Here is a 16,393-nt window from a genome sequence, read left to right as displayed (position 1 = left end):
TTTGCTTTTGATTGTCGTTTCTTGTCTTTTACAGATTTTGGCTATTATATCTCATTCTCCTACGTCTTTTATACATTTTTATAAGTTTATACATTTCATTGTTCCGCCGTGATGTATTGCTTTTATGCTTAAGACGTTTGGTCATATAAGCTTAATATTAAAGGAAGGCCAAATCCTAAGCAGAGTTATTATCCTTCTAAGCTCATTGATTTAGAAGGGTGTAATGGCTTAGGATCACGCTGAGAATGCTTAGGCAGGTTTAAATTCCAGAATCTTTTACTACAGAGAAAGGAGTACTTTCCAAGAGAAGGGGCCAGAGTGCTGGGGGGGGGCTTCCTATCCAGACAGTTTTAAACCCCATCTCCTCTCGCTACAGAAAAGTAGGGCCTTGGGAGGAATTAAGTAGCTCTGTGCCAAGAATAGTTCTCCGAACGCAGAGTCTGCAGACACTTTGCATGTCTTGGAGAGTGCTTTCCCTTCACTATGTAATAACCTCTCACATCTATCTATGTGGTATTGTGGGATAATTTCTGGTTTGGAGGAAGTGATTTGCAAGCAGGTGTAATTTAGAAATCTCCCATTACAGTAATTAAGGCACTGATAAATTCCTGTCTCCCCCACCCACCCTGTCTTTCCCAACATAGTTTCTGAACCCTGCCTCACTCCTTTCTTGATTAAATCTGTAGAGGATTCATAAGATGGTCATAAACTAATCATTTTTCCTTGGGCAGCTGATGATGTGCTGTATTGTAGATAAATGGCTTCTTCTAAGACTTCTACACATGCCTGCTTATGCCAACTGCTGCACATGGCAATTGGAGATGGGGGCAATAATTACTTTACATTTGGGGAGGGACGGTGGCTCAGTGGTAGAGCATCTGCTTGGGAAGCAGAAGGTCCCAGGTTCAATCCCTGGCATCTCCAAAAAAGGGTCCAGGCAAATAGGTGTGAAAAAGCCTCAGCTTGAGACCCTGGAGAGCTGCTGCCAGTCTGAGAAGACAAGACTGACTTTGATGGACCAAAGGTCTGATTCAGTATAAGGCAGCTTCATATGTTCATATATGTTCATAGCACACTGTTAATTTCCATAATGTTTAGTCTGATTAAATAGCCTATCACTTCAAAGCCTCTTGGTTATGACTACAGCCAATACTGTATCGCTTATATATATACATATATATATATATATAGGATGCATGGTGTAGAGACAGTTGACAAAGAGAAATTTTTCTCCTTCTCCCAAAATCCTAGAACTTGAGGGCATCCAGTTAAGCTGATGGTCAGTAGGTTCAGGAAGGACAAAATGAAATACTACTTTACACAGAATGATTCAAATGTGGAATTCACTGCCAGAGGATGTCGTGATGGCCACAGGAGTAAATAGCTTTAAAAGGGGATTAGATAGATTCATGGAGGAGAAATCTATCAGTGACTACTAGCCATGGTGGCTGAGGGGAACCTCTGCATTCAGAGGCATTAAACCTCTGAATCCCAGAACCGGGAGGCAACTTCAGGGGAAGGCCTCAACCTCTATGCCCTCTATGTTGTTGGCTGTCCAGAGGAACTGGTTGGCCACTGTGAGAGACAGGGTGCTGGACTAGGTGGTCTATTCTGGTTTGATCCAGCAGGGCTCTTCTTATGTTCTTATGTGTGTGGAAGTATGACTATTAATTCAACTGTTTAATGTGACATAAATATATCAGAAATTGTTCTCTCAAGATTAGTCTTGTCTCCTACCCCATAAGATTTAGTTTAAAGCCCTCCTAATTAGGTTTGCAAGGCTCTTATAAATTCTGCAACCATCCACCAAAAGATTTGCCATGTTGTTAAACTCCCTTCAAAAAAGTCTCTGATTCTTTATAAATCCTCTGGAAAGTAGAAAGCAAAGTTAGCCACTGCGTGTCCTCCATGATTTTGTGATTAAGGGCCTGTCATCAAAAAGGATGTTGCCCAAGCCAAACTCAAGGGGAGGCATCTGAGGAGCACGGTGGGGCTTGGGGAGTATATTGAGAGACCTGTACCGTTTTCGCACACATTTTACCTCGCAGTCACAATCCTGTTCCCTCCGCAGCGTCCGGTTGGATTTCCCACCATCTGCGCCGGAGTTACAGGAAGTGCCGCGGCTTTTGTGTAGCAAACGTAAACCGCTAAAACCCAGTTTACGTTTGCTACGCAGAAGCTGCGGCACTTCCTGTAACTCCGGCGCAGATGGTGGGAAATCCGACCGGACGCTGCGGAAGGAACAGGATTGTGACTGCGAGGTAAGCTGTTTGCGAAAACGATAGTGATCTATTTGGTGTGAGGGCTCCAGGCTGTGGAAGATCAGGACCAGTGCCTTTTCTTGAGTCTGGAAGTAAATAGGTAAGCACAGATAGTACATATTCCAAGGGAATAGTAGAAGGTGCTGTTAAGTTATAGCCAACGTATGATCTAGCCCTAGGTATAACCTGGCTGCTGCATCTTGTGCCAGTTGAACCTTCTGGTTTATCTTCAAGGACAGCCCCATGTGGAATGTGATAACTCAATAGTTATGAAAACATTCCCTGCGCACAAGTCACCTTCCTACTAATGTAATTCACATTTGTCTTGAAACCCAAACAGCTAAGCTTTGGCATGTCCTGACTCAGCTTAAGCCCTTACCCCAAAAATGTTTGTTCTGGCTTGAAACTCCTGAGAGCCTTTGCTTGCGCTATGACACGTCTGCCAGAAGAAGTGACCTGGAGAGAGAGAGAGAGAGAGAGAGATTGCTTTGTATCTCTTGAATCATCTCTGACTCCATGGAAGCACCAAGTGCCAGCCTGCAGGAAGCAGGGATGAGCTAGTGAGAGTTCTGCAAGCTAATTAGAGTGAGTTCCATTAGTGAGAGAAGTTCAGAGGTTTTCATGATGGTCTGCCTTTCAGCTTGCTCTGGCCTTTCGAAAAGTCAGGGCTTTCTCTTTGCTTGTTTGATTTGAAAAGTTCCTGATGACAATTCCTCTGCATTGTCATAATTAGTCGTGCCCATACCTGGGGGCTTTTCCCTTCCCCCAAAACAAAAATGGCTAGAAGAGTATTTTGTAGATAAAGAAGTGCTCATCTGAACAGCAGCTAAAATTATGGAAGAGCAATGAAGAAGAAGAAGATATTGGATTTATATCCTGCCCTCCACTCCGAAGAGTCTCAGAGCGGCTCACAATCTCCTTTACCTTCCTCCCCCACAACAGACACCCTGTGAGGTAGATGAAGATATTGGATTTATATCCCGCCCTCCTCTCCAAAGAGTCTCAGAGTGGCTCACAATCTCCTTTACCTTCCTCCCCCACAACAAACACCCTGTGAGGTGGGTGGGGCTGGAGAGAGCTCTCACAACAGCTGCCCTTTCAAGGACAACCTCTTCCAGAGCTACGGCTGACCCAAGGCCATGCTAGCAGGTGCAAGTGGAGGAGTGGGGAATCAAACCCGGTTCTCCCAGATAAGAGTCCACGCACTTAACCACTACACCAAACTGAAGGAGGAGGAGGAGGAAATTGGATTTATATCTCACCCTTCAGTCGAAGTCTCAGAGCAGTATACAATCTCCTTCTTTCCTTTCCCCACAACAGACACCCTGTGAGGTCAGTGGGGCTGAAAGAGCCCTGAGAGAACTGCTCTTGGGAGAACTGTGAGTGACCCAAGATCACACAGTAGGCTACACGTAGAGAGTGGGGAATCAAACCCAGTTCTCCTAGATTAGAGTCCACTGCTCTTAACTACTGCACCAAACTGACTGTTCCAAACTGTACACCAAATTGTAAGTGCTTTCACGGTAAGATGGAAAGAGGGCTTTTGCCTCTGAACAAGCAGATCTTTCTTGCGGACAGCTCATTCCTGAGCCCCGGATGCTGCTGCATCACCAAGACAGTGCAGGATTAACATAATGAGTCAGTATCCTGTGTTCTCTCAGTAGGTAAAAGAAATGCCCCAAAGACCCAGCTCCAAAGAGCGAAGAGAGTACTGACTTCATAGTTCGTAGGGATTCCATGATGACTGCAAAACATAGAACAACAAGTTGAGAAGAACCTAAGAGCTCTGCTGGATCAGACCGTGCTTCATTTAGTCTGGCATCCTGCTTCGCACAGCAGCCATCCAGTAGATTGACTTTTCAAAGGTGGGAGTTGTCCTGAAGGGCAAACTGGGCATGGAGGCCAAGGCCTTCTCCTGATGTTGATTCCTGGGCCTAGTATTAAGAGGGCACTACACCTGAATGTGGAGGTTCCTCTTACTAACCATGGCTAGTAGCCATTGATGGACTTCTCTTCCATGGATCTGTTCATCTGTGCTTGTGGCTAGTGTCACGCCCACAGCTGACTCACTCATTGACGGAAGAAGCATTTCCTTTAGTCTGCCCTGCCCAGCAAGTTAATTGGATGCCCCACATTCTAGTATTATGGGAGAGAGAAGAGTTATCTCTGGTCGTTTTCGCACTTACCTTATTCCGGAGCGACGTCCCTCTTCACTGCGCAGCGTCTGCGCGGATTTCGCACTACTTGCTCCGCAGAACCCGGAAGTCCTGTGGCTTTTGCGTTGCAAATGTAAACTGGTTTTTGGCGGTTTACATTTGCGATGCAAAAGCCGCGGGACTTCCCGGTTCTGCGGAGCAAGTAGTGCAAAATCCGTGCAGACGCTGCGCGGTGAAGAGGGACGTCGCTCCGGAATAAGGTAATTGCGAAAACGACCTCTATTAACTTTTCCCATCATATGTCTATATTTTATAAACCTTAGTTGTCTTTTTTCTAGACTGAAAACTTTAGATTAGTTGGACCAAGAAGTCCCTAGAAGTGATCTTTACCTTGCCTCTCCCATTTAAACTTTACAAGGGAACAAAAGCAACCCAACAGCGTCCTCTATAAGGAGGATTTAGGGTTGTCAGATCTGAGATGGGAAATGCCTGGAGAGTTGGGAGTGGGACCAGGGAATGGTGGGGCTTGGGGAGGGTACCATTTCACAAGGTCCACCCTCCACGGCAGCCATTTTCTCTAGGACAACTGATCTTTGTAATTCTGGAAGATCTCCAGGCCCTGCCTGGGAATTGGCAACCCTAGAGAGTCATTAAGAGCTCCATAAGAGTTACTGTAAACCCCCCCCCCCCTTTGAAAAGAATCTATTTAACGGTTGCACGCTGGGTCGGAATTCCCCCTGATGGGGCTCTTGCATTCTTTTAAAACTATTCCATCTGTAAGAGAGAAGCAAGAGGCAGGTTTTGAGACATCAGACTGCACGGTTATGTATCATGAGGAGGAGGCCATGTAGAAGATGCTGAACAAACAGATAACCTGTTTGTAACCACAGAGATGCAACAGGAAGAAACCTTGGACCAAGTTGGCAGCTAGCAAGAGAGAAAGTGCAGTGGAAAGTGAACCAGGCATTTTCTAGTATGGCAAAACAATAACACAACGTGGTTTGGTGTTAGGGCTAAATGAACAAGCTGTGGTTTGTGACCATCATCAGCATAGTTTGAAGTGGGTTTGCAAGCTATGGTTAGTGCTAACTTTGATTTGCTGTATTGTGTGACTTAATCAGAGCTAAGGATCAAAGATTTCAGGTTTTCACGGCTGGTAACATCATTAGGGTTTGTAGAATCTTTCGGGATCAAGTGCCGTGTTCTACTGGAGAAAGTTTTCCTTCCAGACGTTTCGTTCTCAGCTGCGGAGAAAATCCTCAGTGGCGTTGCAGCCGGAGCAGGCGCTCTGACCTTCTTGGCTGCTGTGCATTGAGTGGGGCCAGGGCTGCTGGAGAGCTGCTATTTCTAGGCTGGAGGGGGTGTGATGAAAGGGCAATTGGTTTGTGGATGTGCCCATTGTTTGGTGGGGCTTCCTGGAAGGGTAGTGATAAGGAAACTGGCTGTTGAATGTGACCATTGTTCTGTGTTAATTGCTGGGAGCACAATTTTAACAGAAAGGAAGAAGGCATTTTCATCCACCAATCTTGGTACCCAGCTCTGCAAAACACCCTACAGACTATAAATTGCAGAAAGTCTCAGAACAACCAGCAAATTCCACAGAACAATCAGCACAGTCAACAACCATCTTCCTTATCTTCAAACCCCTTCCAACCCTCCCAGCAATTAACACAGAACAATGGTCACATTCAACAGCCAGTTTCCTTATCACTACCCTTCCAGGAAGCCCCACCAAACAATGGGCACATCCACAAACCAATTGCCCTTTCATCACACCCCCTCCAGCCTACAAATAGCAGCTCTCCAGCAGCCCTGGCCCCACTCAATGCACAGCAGCCAAGAAGGTCTGAGCGACTGCTCCGGCTGCAACGCCACTGAGGATGTTCTCCGCAGCTGAGGACGAAACGTCTGGAAGGAAAACTTTCTCCAGTAGAACACGGCACTTGATTCCGAAAGATTCTACAAACCCTAATAGAGCTAAGGATGTTTCTACACTTCTAGCATTGCAGCATGTACTGAATGGAAAGACAAGGAAAGATGACCTATTAGCATGAGCTCAAATTCATTCCTGTTGCTTCTTTGGAAGCTCAAGCCACAATTTGGCTTCTAACCGAGGACTGGCAGAAGCTGATACTTAGCTTTGTCCCTGAATTGGGGTTTGGTTGTGAAAGCATATTTGATTATGATTAAGTATGAAAGTGGATCATATTCTCTTATTCTGTCCTTAGTTACAAGACTGGTGTGAATGAAATTTAAGAAGCTCATGGGATTGTTTGTGTCCACTTTACATCTGGATTAGCAGCTGAGATTGTCCAAACAGAAATGGCAAATGATACCTGTGGAAAACAAATAAAATATGTCACATTGCTGTAGTTAAGCAGCACTTTGGAGGCATGAATGTTTTGTGATGGATTTCTTTTATTCTGTCTCTCTGATGAATTTTTAGTTTGACCAGACACACATCACTGAAGATGGTTGGAAGAGGTTTCCTAAGGTGTTCAGTGAACACCAGCCTGAAATGAATATTTGCAGATGTTGAAATAACATTTGCTAGAATTTCACAGCTTTTAAATATAGCAAAATTTTGAATGTGTCGTTTTATTGTGATTAGAGTGTTCGTGGTATGTTAGCATCTCTTGTCTTGTTTGTTTTTTTGTGGGTGTCTCCTACAGAATTTTGTAAACTTGTCAGGCACAGGACACACGGAGCAAAATGAGGCTATCGTCAAATGCAGAATAAATATTAAATATTTCACAAAAATTATCGCTGTCAGTTATCAAATTCTGTTCTAAAGCAAATGTCAAATATTTGAAATAGAATAGCTAATGCTGATAGGAACCACTGTTGGCTATCGATGAATATAGATGCTGATTATTTGGCTGCACTTGAATATTCAGAGAATACCTGCTGAATTTTGGACAGCCATATTGGGAGATGAGAGTTTTGAGAAGAACTTTTGGGAGCAAATTCAGTGTTCCATTTCAGCTTTCTGTGTCACAGTAACAGACAGATATTGCAAGCTAAGCAGGGATGGCACTGTTCAGGACTTTTCTGTAGCAGGAACTCCTTTGCATATTAGGCCACACGCCCCTAATGCAGCCAATCCTCCAAGAGCTTACAGGGCTCTTCGTACAGGGCCTACTGTAAGCTCCAGGAGGATTGGCTACATCAGAGGTGTGTGGCCTAATATGCAAAGGAGTTTTTACTACAAAGAAGAAGCCCGGGCACTGTTTAGTATTTGGATAGGAGACCGCTAAGGAATTTGAAGGTTGCTATGTCTCTTGCCTTGAAAACCCTATGAAGTTGATATAAGTTTGCTGTGATTTGACAACACTTAACACACACACACACATACACACACACACACACACACACAGAGAATGGACAGAGTTGAGGAAGTCCCTGGTGTGAATGTCAGCTCTGTCATGAACTCACTATGTAGATTTAGACAAGCAGTTTTCTTTCAGCCTCAGCGTTTTCATCTGAAATACGGGGACTGTAATATTGACTTAACTTGAAAAGTTGCTAGAAGGATTACAAAATGAGAATGTCTCTTAAGTGCTTTGAAAATTAAAGAAGTGCTGTATAAATGCAAAGCATCGTTCTTACTGAACCCAAGGGGGGAATCGTGCCCTGCTTACTTCTGCCTCCTGCTTCCTGGTTGCTGTACAGGTGTGTAAAATGGAGTTGCAGATTTCAGAGTTGTCAATACAGTTTATTTATCATATCGATATGCCACTTTACTCCTAGAAAGCAGCCCCGTGGCAGAGTGGTAAAGCTGCAGTACTGCAGTCGGAGCCCTCTGCTCACGATCTGAGTTTGATCCCGGTGGAAGCTGGGTTTAGGTAGCCGGCTCGAGGTTGACTCAGCCTTCCATCCTTCCGAGGTGGGTAAAATGAGTACCCAGCTTGCTGCGGGGAAAGTGTAGATGATTGGGGGAGGCAATGGCAAACCACCTCATTAAAAAGTCTGCTGTGAAAACGTCATGATGCAATGTCACCCCAGAGTTGAAAACGACCGGTGCTTGCACCTTTACCTTTTTTAAAAAACTTACTCCTAGAACACGGGATTCAAGGCACTTACAGACGCTTTTCTTGAGTTTTCCAAAATTATCTGGTTTAGGTTATTCTGGTTTAGGATTGTTTCCTGTTTTCCTGGCAACAGACCTTCCCTTCAGCTGCTGTGTTATGGACACAGATTCCACACACACACACAGCTATCCTGCTGTGGAGGGTGGAGTAATGAGGAAAGCAGCACCTGTTGAATCGCTACCTGAATGGCAACAATTAAAGGCATAACGTATTTCTCTTGCCTAGGTGGAGGGGGAAGGGGAGGAGGAGGGGGCAACTGCATTATCATACGCATCTCAGGACATTGGGAACACCACTAGTTGAAGTAGCCTGGAGTGCTGTTTGTCTAGCTATAGACACCACACACTGTCCTCTAGTTGGCATTCACACAATGGAGGACCCAGGCCATTTTAGAACTTCCATTTTGATCCAGCATGAACTGGACAGAGCCACATCCTTTCTTCTTTGTTATCCTGTGCTTCTAACAGCAGTTGGATGTGCAAGCATTTAGCAGGTGAGGCATTTTCCTGACATGGAGATAAATTTCCTGGCACGTGGCATGGCGACAAGTTTCTTAGATTGCCATCTTTATTGTTCTTCTGATTGGAGCAGATGTTTCTAAAGTTTTAATCCGATCATTGTTATAGTTTTTTTTTAAGTTATAACTCGCCCTGAGCCCAGTTGCAGGGAGGGTGGGATAGAAATTAAATTAAAATAATCATAAGTAATAAATTTGGGGGGAAGCTTGAACTGCTGGATTTCTGTGTGCTGATGGCTTTGGAAAGACCAGGAGCAGGGCCGAGTGAAAAGGCAGGAGCCTGGACTATTGAAAAGCAAACAGTTTTTTTATTTGGTTGGATTGGCGAATGGGTGTCCACAGGGCTTCTTCCCCTAAGGGAACATAGTGGAACCGAGTTGTGGAATCTCTTTGCGGAAACAAAATTCTCAAAAAACATTTAAAAGTTCATGAGGGGCACCCATGTGTTTCTCCTTCATTTCCGTCTTGAGAGTTCAGCTCCTCTTTTTCCAGAAAAAAAGGCCCTTGGTGTCCAGATGATTTTTTTTTTTGTTCCTCCCTCTCTGAGTCTGACAAGGCAAAAGCCCAGTGAGAAAGGAGAGAGGGAGGGAAGAGCTGCAATGTGTTTAACTACAGCAAGAAAAGAGTGTGATTTTTTTGTAATGGAAACTTGGCACAGAACTCTCTCACCCTTTACTGAGAGGGGCTGAGCCCTGAGCTGTGCAGCTCACAATGGGCACCCTGCTGTTTTTGCAATGTTTGCAGCCATGCCAGATGTTGCTGGCGCATGAACATGCGCTCTCTGCTTAATCAGAGCAACATGCAATTTTCCAGGATGAACAGGCTCTCGTCAAAAAACGCTTTGGACGGGGGCCATGTGTTTGTGTTGATGCTGCCAGTGCACTGCTCCGGCGCCCCCTCCAAAGCAAAGCAGGGAAGGAAGGGGGTGCACCCGCAGCACAGTCTGCCATAGAACCTGGCCATGCATGTCTGGGTACCTTCCAGAACACTCCTTGCAATGTGCAAGCAGAGAAAAGGCTGCTTGTTAGAATTGAACAGCCTCAAAAATGCTAGACCCCATTGTCCCTTATCATGCTTCTAACCACCAGATGCCTCTTTTGTTTTTGCTTCTTTAAAAAATGGTGCTTCTGTCTTTTACATTTTTGCCTTCTCTTGAGCAGGGGGGAAAGCAAATGCAGTAACTGTACGTGCGTGTGGAGGGGCTGCAGCTCACAGGGATGCCAGCCTCCAGGTGAGACCTGGGGATCCCTTGGAATTACAGCTCATCTCCAGACTACAAAGATCAGTTCCCCAGAATGGGTGTTTTGGAGGCTGAATTCCATGGCCTTGTACCCCATGGAGGTCCCCATCCTCCCTAGGCTCCACCTCAAATTTCCAGGACTTTCCCAGCCTGAAATTGACCAATGGCAGCCCTAGTAGTAGAGCACATACTTGTGTTTTGTTCAGAGGGCCATAGGTTCAGTCCCTGGCAGCTTTAGTTCAAAGGATTTTAGATACCTGAGTTAAGAAAGACTAAGACCAGGCAAGGTGAATTGACTCATTTGAAATTCCTCTTGATTTTTTTCCTCACCAAAGATTGCTGTTTTTCAAGGCCAAAATAGAAGGGACCTTTGACATCCATTTTTAAAGATTAACAGTCTCTATAGAAGGGCCTCATTTTGGATTGAAGTTTGTCAGGGGTGTGTGTGATATTTTACGTTGTTTTACTGATTTTACTCTTTCCTCTTCTTGAGCTGCTATTTGCCTCTAGGGTTGCCGACTTTTGGGAGACTGTGACACAAATCTCATAAGGACTGAGGCCGCCCTTGCCTGGGGTCACCCCACTTTGGGGTGTGGCCAGAGGGGTCAAAGGGCAGAGCCCAGTGGGATCAAGGGGTCGAGCTCGAGTAACAAGGATCAGAGCCAAGGGGGAAAGGGTGGAGTGAAAGGGTAAAGGGGCAGAGTCAAATACAACCTGCTGTATTCATCGAAGATGCACAACTCTTCAAAGTATTTACTAATCTCATCAAGCAGTGTACCTGGTCACGATAATAGGCAAGCCCAGAGAAACGACCCACACTCCAGATTGCTATTCTGCCATGAGCACAAAGAAGGCATTAAAAAGGCCCTGCAGTCAGCCCCATAGTTTGTGGGGCTGTGAAATTTTTTTTGGGGGGGGCATCATGCCCCCCAGCATGGTGATATCAATAGTGACATCTAGGGATGGGCATGAACTGACAAATGAACCCCAGTTCAAGCACAAAACAGAACCATGTCTCCCACAATCCACCCGGCAAGACAGCTGAGCTGGCATTTAATTGCCTTTAGAAGAGTGGTACTTTCAATACATCTCCAAGAATCCCCCTTTCTGCTAGTCCAGGCCTGCTGTATACCACCTAGGTCATGGTGAGTCTTTCAGAAGCATCCCCATGAGCCTTTGAGGAACATAAATGCTCATGGGGATGCTTTTGAAAGACTCATCATGACCTACGTGGTATTTAGCAGGACTGGGCTAGCAGAAAGGGGGATTCTTGGAGATGTATTGAAGGTACCACTCTTCTAAAGGCAATTAAATGCCTGCTCAGGTGTCTCGCCAGGTGTTGAAGGTACCACTCTTGAATGCCCTTCTAAACTTTCTTGCCCCAGAGAAGGGAACTCAAAAGGCATTTAAATGCCCTCTGAGCTGTCTTTTCCTAGGAACTGGTAGAGAGCTCTTGAACAGCCTACTCACTGGCAGCCATTCACTTGTGGGGCATGAATAGAAAATTGGGGGCGTGACCATGGGATGTCCCACTGTGGCTGTGGGCCAGCCTACAGCTCAAGCAGATGACACCACTGTAGTTTACATATTTAATCAACGATATAACCCAAAATATGTGGCGTTTGATTATGGAGAGAAGCATTTTGAATACATCCTGGAATAATGAATCAATTTTATCGATTGAGAAAAGTGACGCTGAGAGTCTCTAGTTTAAACGATAATCAATGAATCCAGAGCATTGCACTTCAAACACATACAGAGTAGGTGTATCAGGAAAGTGAGCCTTGTTGCGGGATAATCATCAGATCCATGGCAGGGTATTCAGAGTCCGTGCGAAGCAGCACATCACTCAGAACAGTGAGCCAAACTGCAGAGCAAGCAGATCCATAGTACAGAGAACTCAGACCACATATTGGCATGTCCCCATGTGCACACACACCCTCAGAGTGTCTCTTCCGCTCTGCTTCTGGAGGGAGGCCCAACTCTTGGTGTTGGCAGGACAGGTGGGGCAGGCATATATGATGCCAATTTACTTTATCCAGGAGGTGGAAGGGGAGGAAAAAATGTAGGGTTGCCAAACTCCAGGTGGTGGTGAGAGATCCCCTGGCCTCCAGCTGAGAAAAATCAATTCCTGTGGAGATAACGGCTGTTTTGGAAGTTGGTCTCTATGGCACTGCACTCTGCTGAAGTCCCCCCCCTGGCTCTGCCTCCCCAAAACTCCAGGAATCTCCCAACCCAGAGCTGGCGTAGAGGAGGAAAGCTATCAAGGGTGATGGGCGGAGGAACTCGAGAGTTGCAAAGAAGGAATGGAGAGGTAGGGTTCCCAGATCCCTCCCCCTGGCCTCCAGGAGGGGATGGGGGGTAGGGTTGCCAGATGGAGGCTGTGAAATTCCTGGAGATTTGGGGGTGGAGCCTGGGGAGGACAGGAAGCTTGGTGGGGCACAGTGCCCTAGAGACCACCCTCCAAAGCATTCATTTTCTCCAGGGGAACAGATCTCTCTACTCTGGAGATGAGCTGTAATTCTGGGGGATACCCAGGTGCCACCTGGAGGCTGGCATCTCTGTGGGGCAGGGAGCCTGAAGACTAATACGCTGGAAAAGAATATGGAAAGAAAAACAGACCAAAGGGTGAGCAGAACCAGGGCTGATGCGTCTTGCTCCCCCATGTAAAAACAACACGTCACCCTGTGTATGTTCTGTAGGCCTTCATGTGTGAATCCTTCTCTTTGCCAGAGTTCTGGGAGGGAGGGGCCAGACTGGAGGGGAGCAAGTGAACAAGTGAGTTTGGGGCCTTAATGTAGGGAAGCAAGTATGGGGGGATTGGCCAGGGAAAGGCCAAGCAGTTTTCTTTATGTGCAAATCCACATTTGACGTAATCTGACATCTGGCCTTAGACAAAGCAGGATTGGCCACTGAAATTGTGGCCTGGTGCGGTGGCCACCTTGTTTGAACCAAAGGTATCCCATGGCGGAGAGGGAGGGGACTGAGATTGGGAAGATGATACAGAAAGGAAGGACTGGCCTCTCTGACTCCCATCCCTCTACCCCAACTAGGAGCTCCTCTGGCTGCTTTTAATCTTTTGGTGTTTTAAAAGAAGGAGATCTTCATCACGGATTTCTCAGGGCAGCATGGCTCTCATCTTCCCTCGCCAATCTAGATTTTGTTCATGACTGTTAGTTTCATTCTTTCATTCCCCTTTTTCCCTTTAACTTGATTTTTGTGGTTTCCTGCAGTGCAGTTTTTGGTTTGGCTGAACCAAGAGTTCCCAAGTTATTTCTCTGCCTGTGTCAGTGGTTCTTTGCCAGCCTATCTCAGGAATGTGGGAAGTCTCCATCCAGCATTGCCCACCGGGCTGCAGTCTCCATAGACCTTCCTAGTCAGCAATTCCCTTATGTTTTAGCTAGGTTATGTGCTGGGGTTATGACCATGTTCAAGGATCCTCTTCCTGATGTGGAATGTACCTGTTGAAAGAGGGAATTGAGATGTTCCCATTGTAGTGCAAGTAGTGAAAGTAACTGCCCTTTCTGCCTGCAAAACAGATCACCTGAGGAGGGTTCAACAGCAAGGCTCCTCTCTTGCATCTAGAACTGTTTATTCTTTGGTCGAAATGCTTCCTCTCAGAATGTGTGATGAACGTATCATTGCTGTCGTGAGGGTCACCATCTTAAATGACCTTAAAAAGAGATTAGACCAAATCACAAAGGATGAGTTCGACAACTGCTGTTAGCTACAGTGGTTAAATGGAACCTCCGGGTGCTGAGGGCATGTAGGTTTGTTTTTGGAATCTGAACAGGGAGCTTGGCCATTCTCTTGCTTCAGTACAGGTGTCCCCAGCACATTTCCTGGTGCCCTCCCAAGTTTACAAAGTGGGCAAGGCTAGGTGGGACTTTTGCCCAGAAAGGCTTCTGGTTGGCTGTGTATATTAAAAGGCATCCTGTTAAACAGCTTCTGTCTGAAATGCTGAAGAGTTGCTTCTGAAGCTATAGATAACCTCACTCCTTGACATTTTTGGTTGGCTCTGTCTCTTGCAGCAGCCATTTTGTGGTTGATCCCACTGCCTTAAATTGGCAGCCATTTTGTGATTGTGCGTCAGAATTCTAAAGGTGCCCACGGGCTCAGAAAGGTTGCAGACCCCTGCTCCAGTATGACTCCTCTTCCATGTAGCTGCGTGAATGGGGTTCTGTGTGTTCCTACCTCCCACCCCCAGACCCTGACATTGATATCAAGTATTTTTGTCCTTTAGGTTACAGTGTTCTGAACTCTGCTTTGGAAATTAATGACAAGTGGCTTGGACGGCGGCTGCTTCAGGAAGGCGAAGAAAATGTCACGGATAATCCTGAGGAGACCGAATTTCTCTATCTCAAGAACTGCACTGAGCCAGGTAGGACTGGCTTTGGCCTTCCCCCATGCGTGGTTTCAGCAGGCTTGTGACGCTCAAGATACCTTGCTGCTGAGCTGCAGAAACACAGCTTTTGTGCCTCTGTGCCTTTTTCGGGTTTATAATCCTGGACATATGATATGTGAATGTTGATTATCCCTCCTTAATGTCACCTCCAGAGTGGGAGGCTGGTAGAATGTCAGAGGTGGTGCAGCTGTTGCTCAGAGCTGAGCATACAGAGATACACCGTGGGAATTAAAAATGTTTCTCTGGAGTCTCAGATAACGATGTGTTCGCGTAACAAACTTTTCAGCTATCTTGTCTGTGATACTTACTCTCTGTGTAAGATGTAATATAAACATGGACTTTGAGGGGGGAGGTTTGCTTGGGAAGAGTTTCTATTTGTGTTTATTTATTTGATTTGCCTTTTTTTTTAATTTTACCCATGTCGGGTTTTTCTCTTCTGACTTTTTTTTAAAATACATTTCTGCTCCTTTATCTTAATTAAAAGATAAAAATCTCTCCAGCTCTGCACAGAATTATCAAAGCCTCTCTTCTAGATAAAAGCGGGTGAGGTTTCTTTCATATTTCAAATGCACAATTATCAATGTTTGTTTTGCTTAAACCATGACAATGAAAACCGAAGGGTCAAGACTTGTATAAAAAAAATGTGTATGATAAAACGGGGAGGGTGGATTAGAAATCTTTTTTCAGAGTCACAGAGGCAGAAAAGGATTTTCTGTAGTCATCTCAGGATTATAAAGGTTAAAAGCTCAGGGGAAGTCTTGTTAAGTACAGTTCATACTCTGCCGTTGTGCATCTAATTTCTTCCTTAATCCGTAATAACATTGCTGAGGCAGTTGGATGAGCATGCTCTATTTTCAGCACCAAAAAGGTGGTGCCTTTTTTAAAAAAAGCCTCCCCTCGAAGGCAATCTTCTCATGCCTTCTTGCATAATAATAGGATGCCCGCAATAATCATTTTCTTCTTTCTGGGGTCTGCTTGGAGTAATTCCGGTCTGTTGAAATGAGGTTCTGTTGAAGAAACTCTTCAACCCAACGCATTTGAATTGTCAGATGGATTTGTAAATGTAACTTACATCGGCTTGTATCCTGAACCCGCTCAGTGTTGTTGCCAATTCCAGGTTGGGAAATTCCTGGAGATTTGGGGGTGGAGCCTGGGGAGGGCAGAGTTCAGGGAGGGAAGGACCTCGTTGGGGTATAATGCCGTAAAGTCTACCCTTCAAAGCAGCCATTTTCTCCAGAGGAACTGTTTCTGCACTGCAGTTTGAAGAGAAACTGTAGACTTTATGGGGAGGTCTCCAGGTCCCACCTGGAGGTTGACAACTCTACCACTTAGGCAAGTCTGATGCTTCCACCAACAGGCCTGGCTCTTCCACCCAAGGACTTCCATAGGAGGAAGGTTCCTTGAGCCAGAGGAAGGCTTCAGACTAGCGCAAGCAGCATGGTAAGATCACAAGACTTCCTCGGGTTCATTAAAACAAACTTCCTCGAACCTTACTTATAGGTAGAAGCCTGTATAAATGCACACTTCTTCAGCTACATTAAAATAGACTTCCTCAAGTATTATATATAGGTAGAGCGTGGGCGGGGCCTGGGGTTAGTTGCCAGGAAGGGCTAATTAGAGTCAAAATATATTTTGACTCCTAATTAGTGCTTCCTGGCAACTAACCCCTCCCACACTCTCTCTACCTATATGTAATGGTTGAGGAAGTCTTGGTTCAATGTAT

At 45.6% G+C, this 16,393-nt stretch overlaps 1 protein-coding gene across 1 annotated transcript in view; it reads left to right on the top strand.

The window, feature by feature from the left end:
* Window positions 1-16,393, top strand: part of LOC132582246 (sodium/potassium/calcium exchanger 3-like) — a 182,603-nt gene that overhangs the window by 28,500 nt on the left and 137,710 nt on the right. The window contains exon 3 of the mRNA XM_060253783.1: window positions 14,509-14,646. Within this exon, the coding sequence (XP_060109766.1) occupies window positions 14,509-14,646 (138 nt within the window). The remainder of the gene's footprint in view (window positions 1-14,508; window positions 14,647-16,393) is intronic.

Source organism: Heteronotia binoei, chromosome 14 (assembly GCF_032191835.1).
Source record: "Heteronotia binoei isolate CCM8104 ecotype False Entrance Well chromosome 14, APGP_CSIRO_Hbin_v1, whole genome shotgun sequence".
Taxonomy (NCBI): domain Eukaryota; kingdom Metazoa; phylum Chordata; class Lepidosauria; order Squamata; family Gekkonidae; genus Heteronotia; species Heteronotia binoei.
Note: the sequence above shows the minus strand (reverse complement) of the source record. Positions and strands in the feature narration are given on the sequence as shown.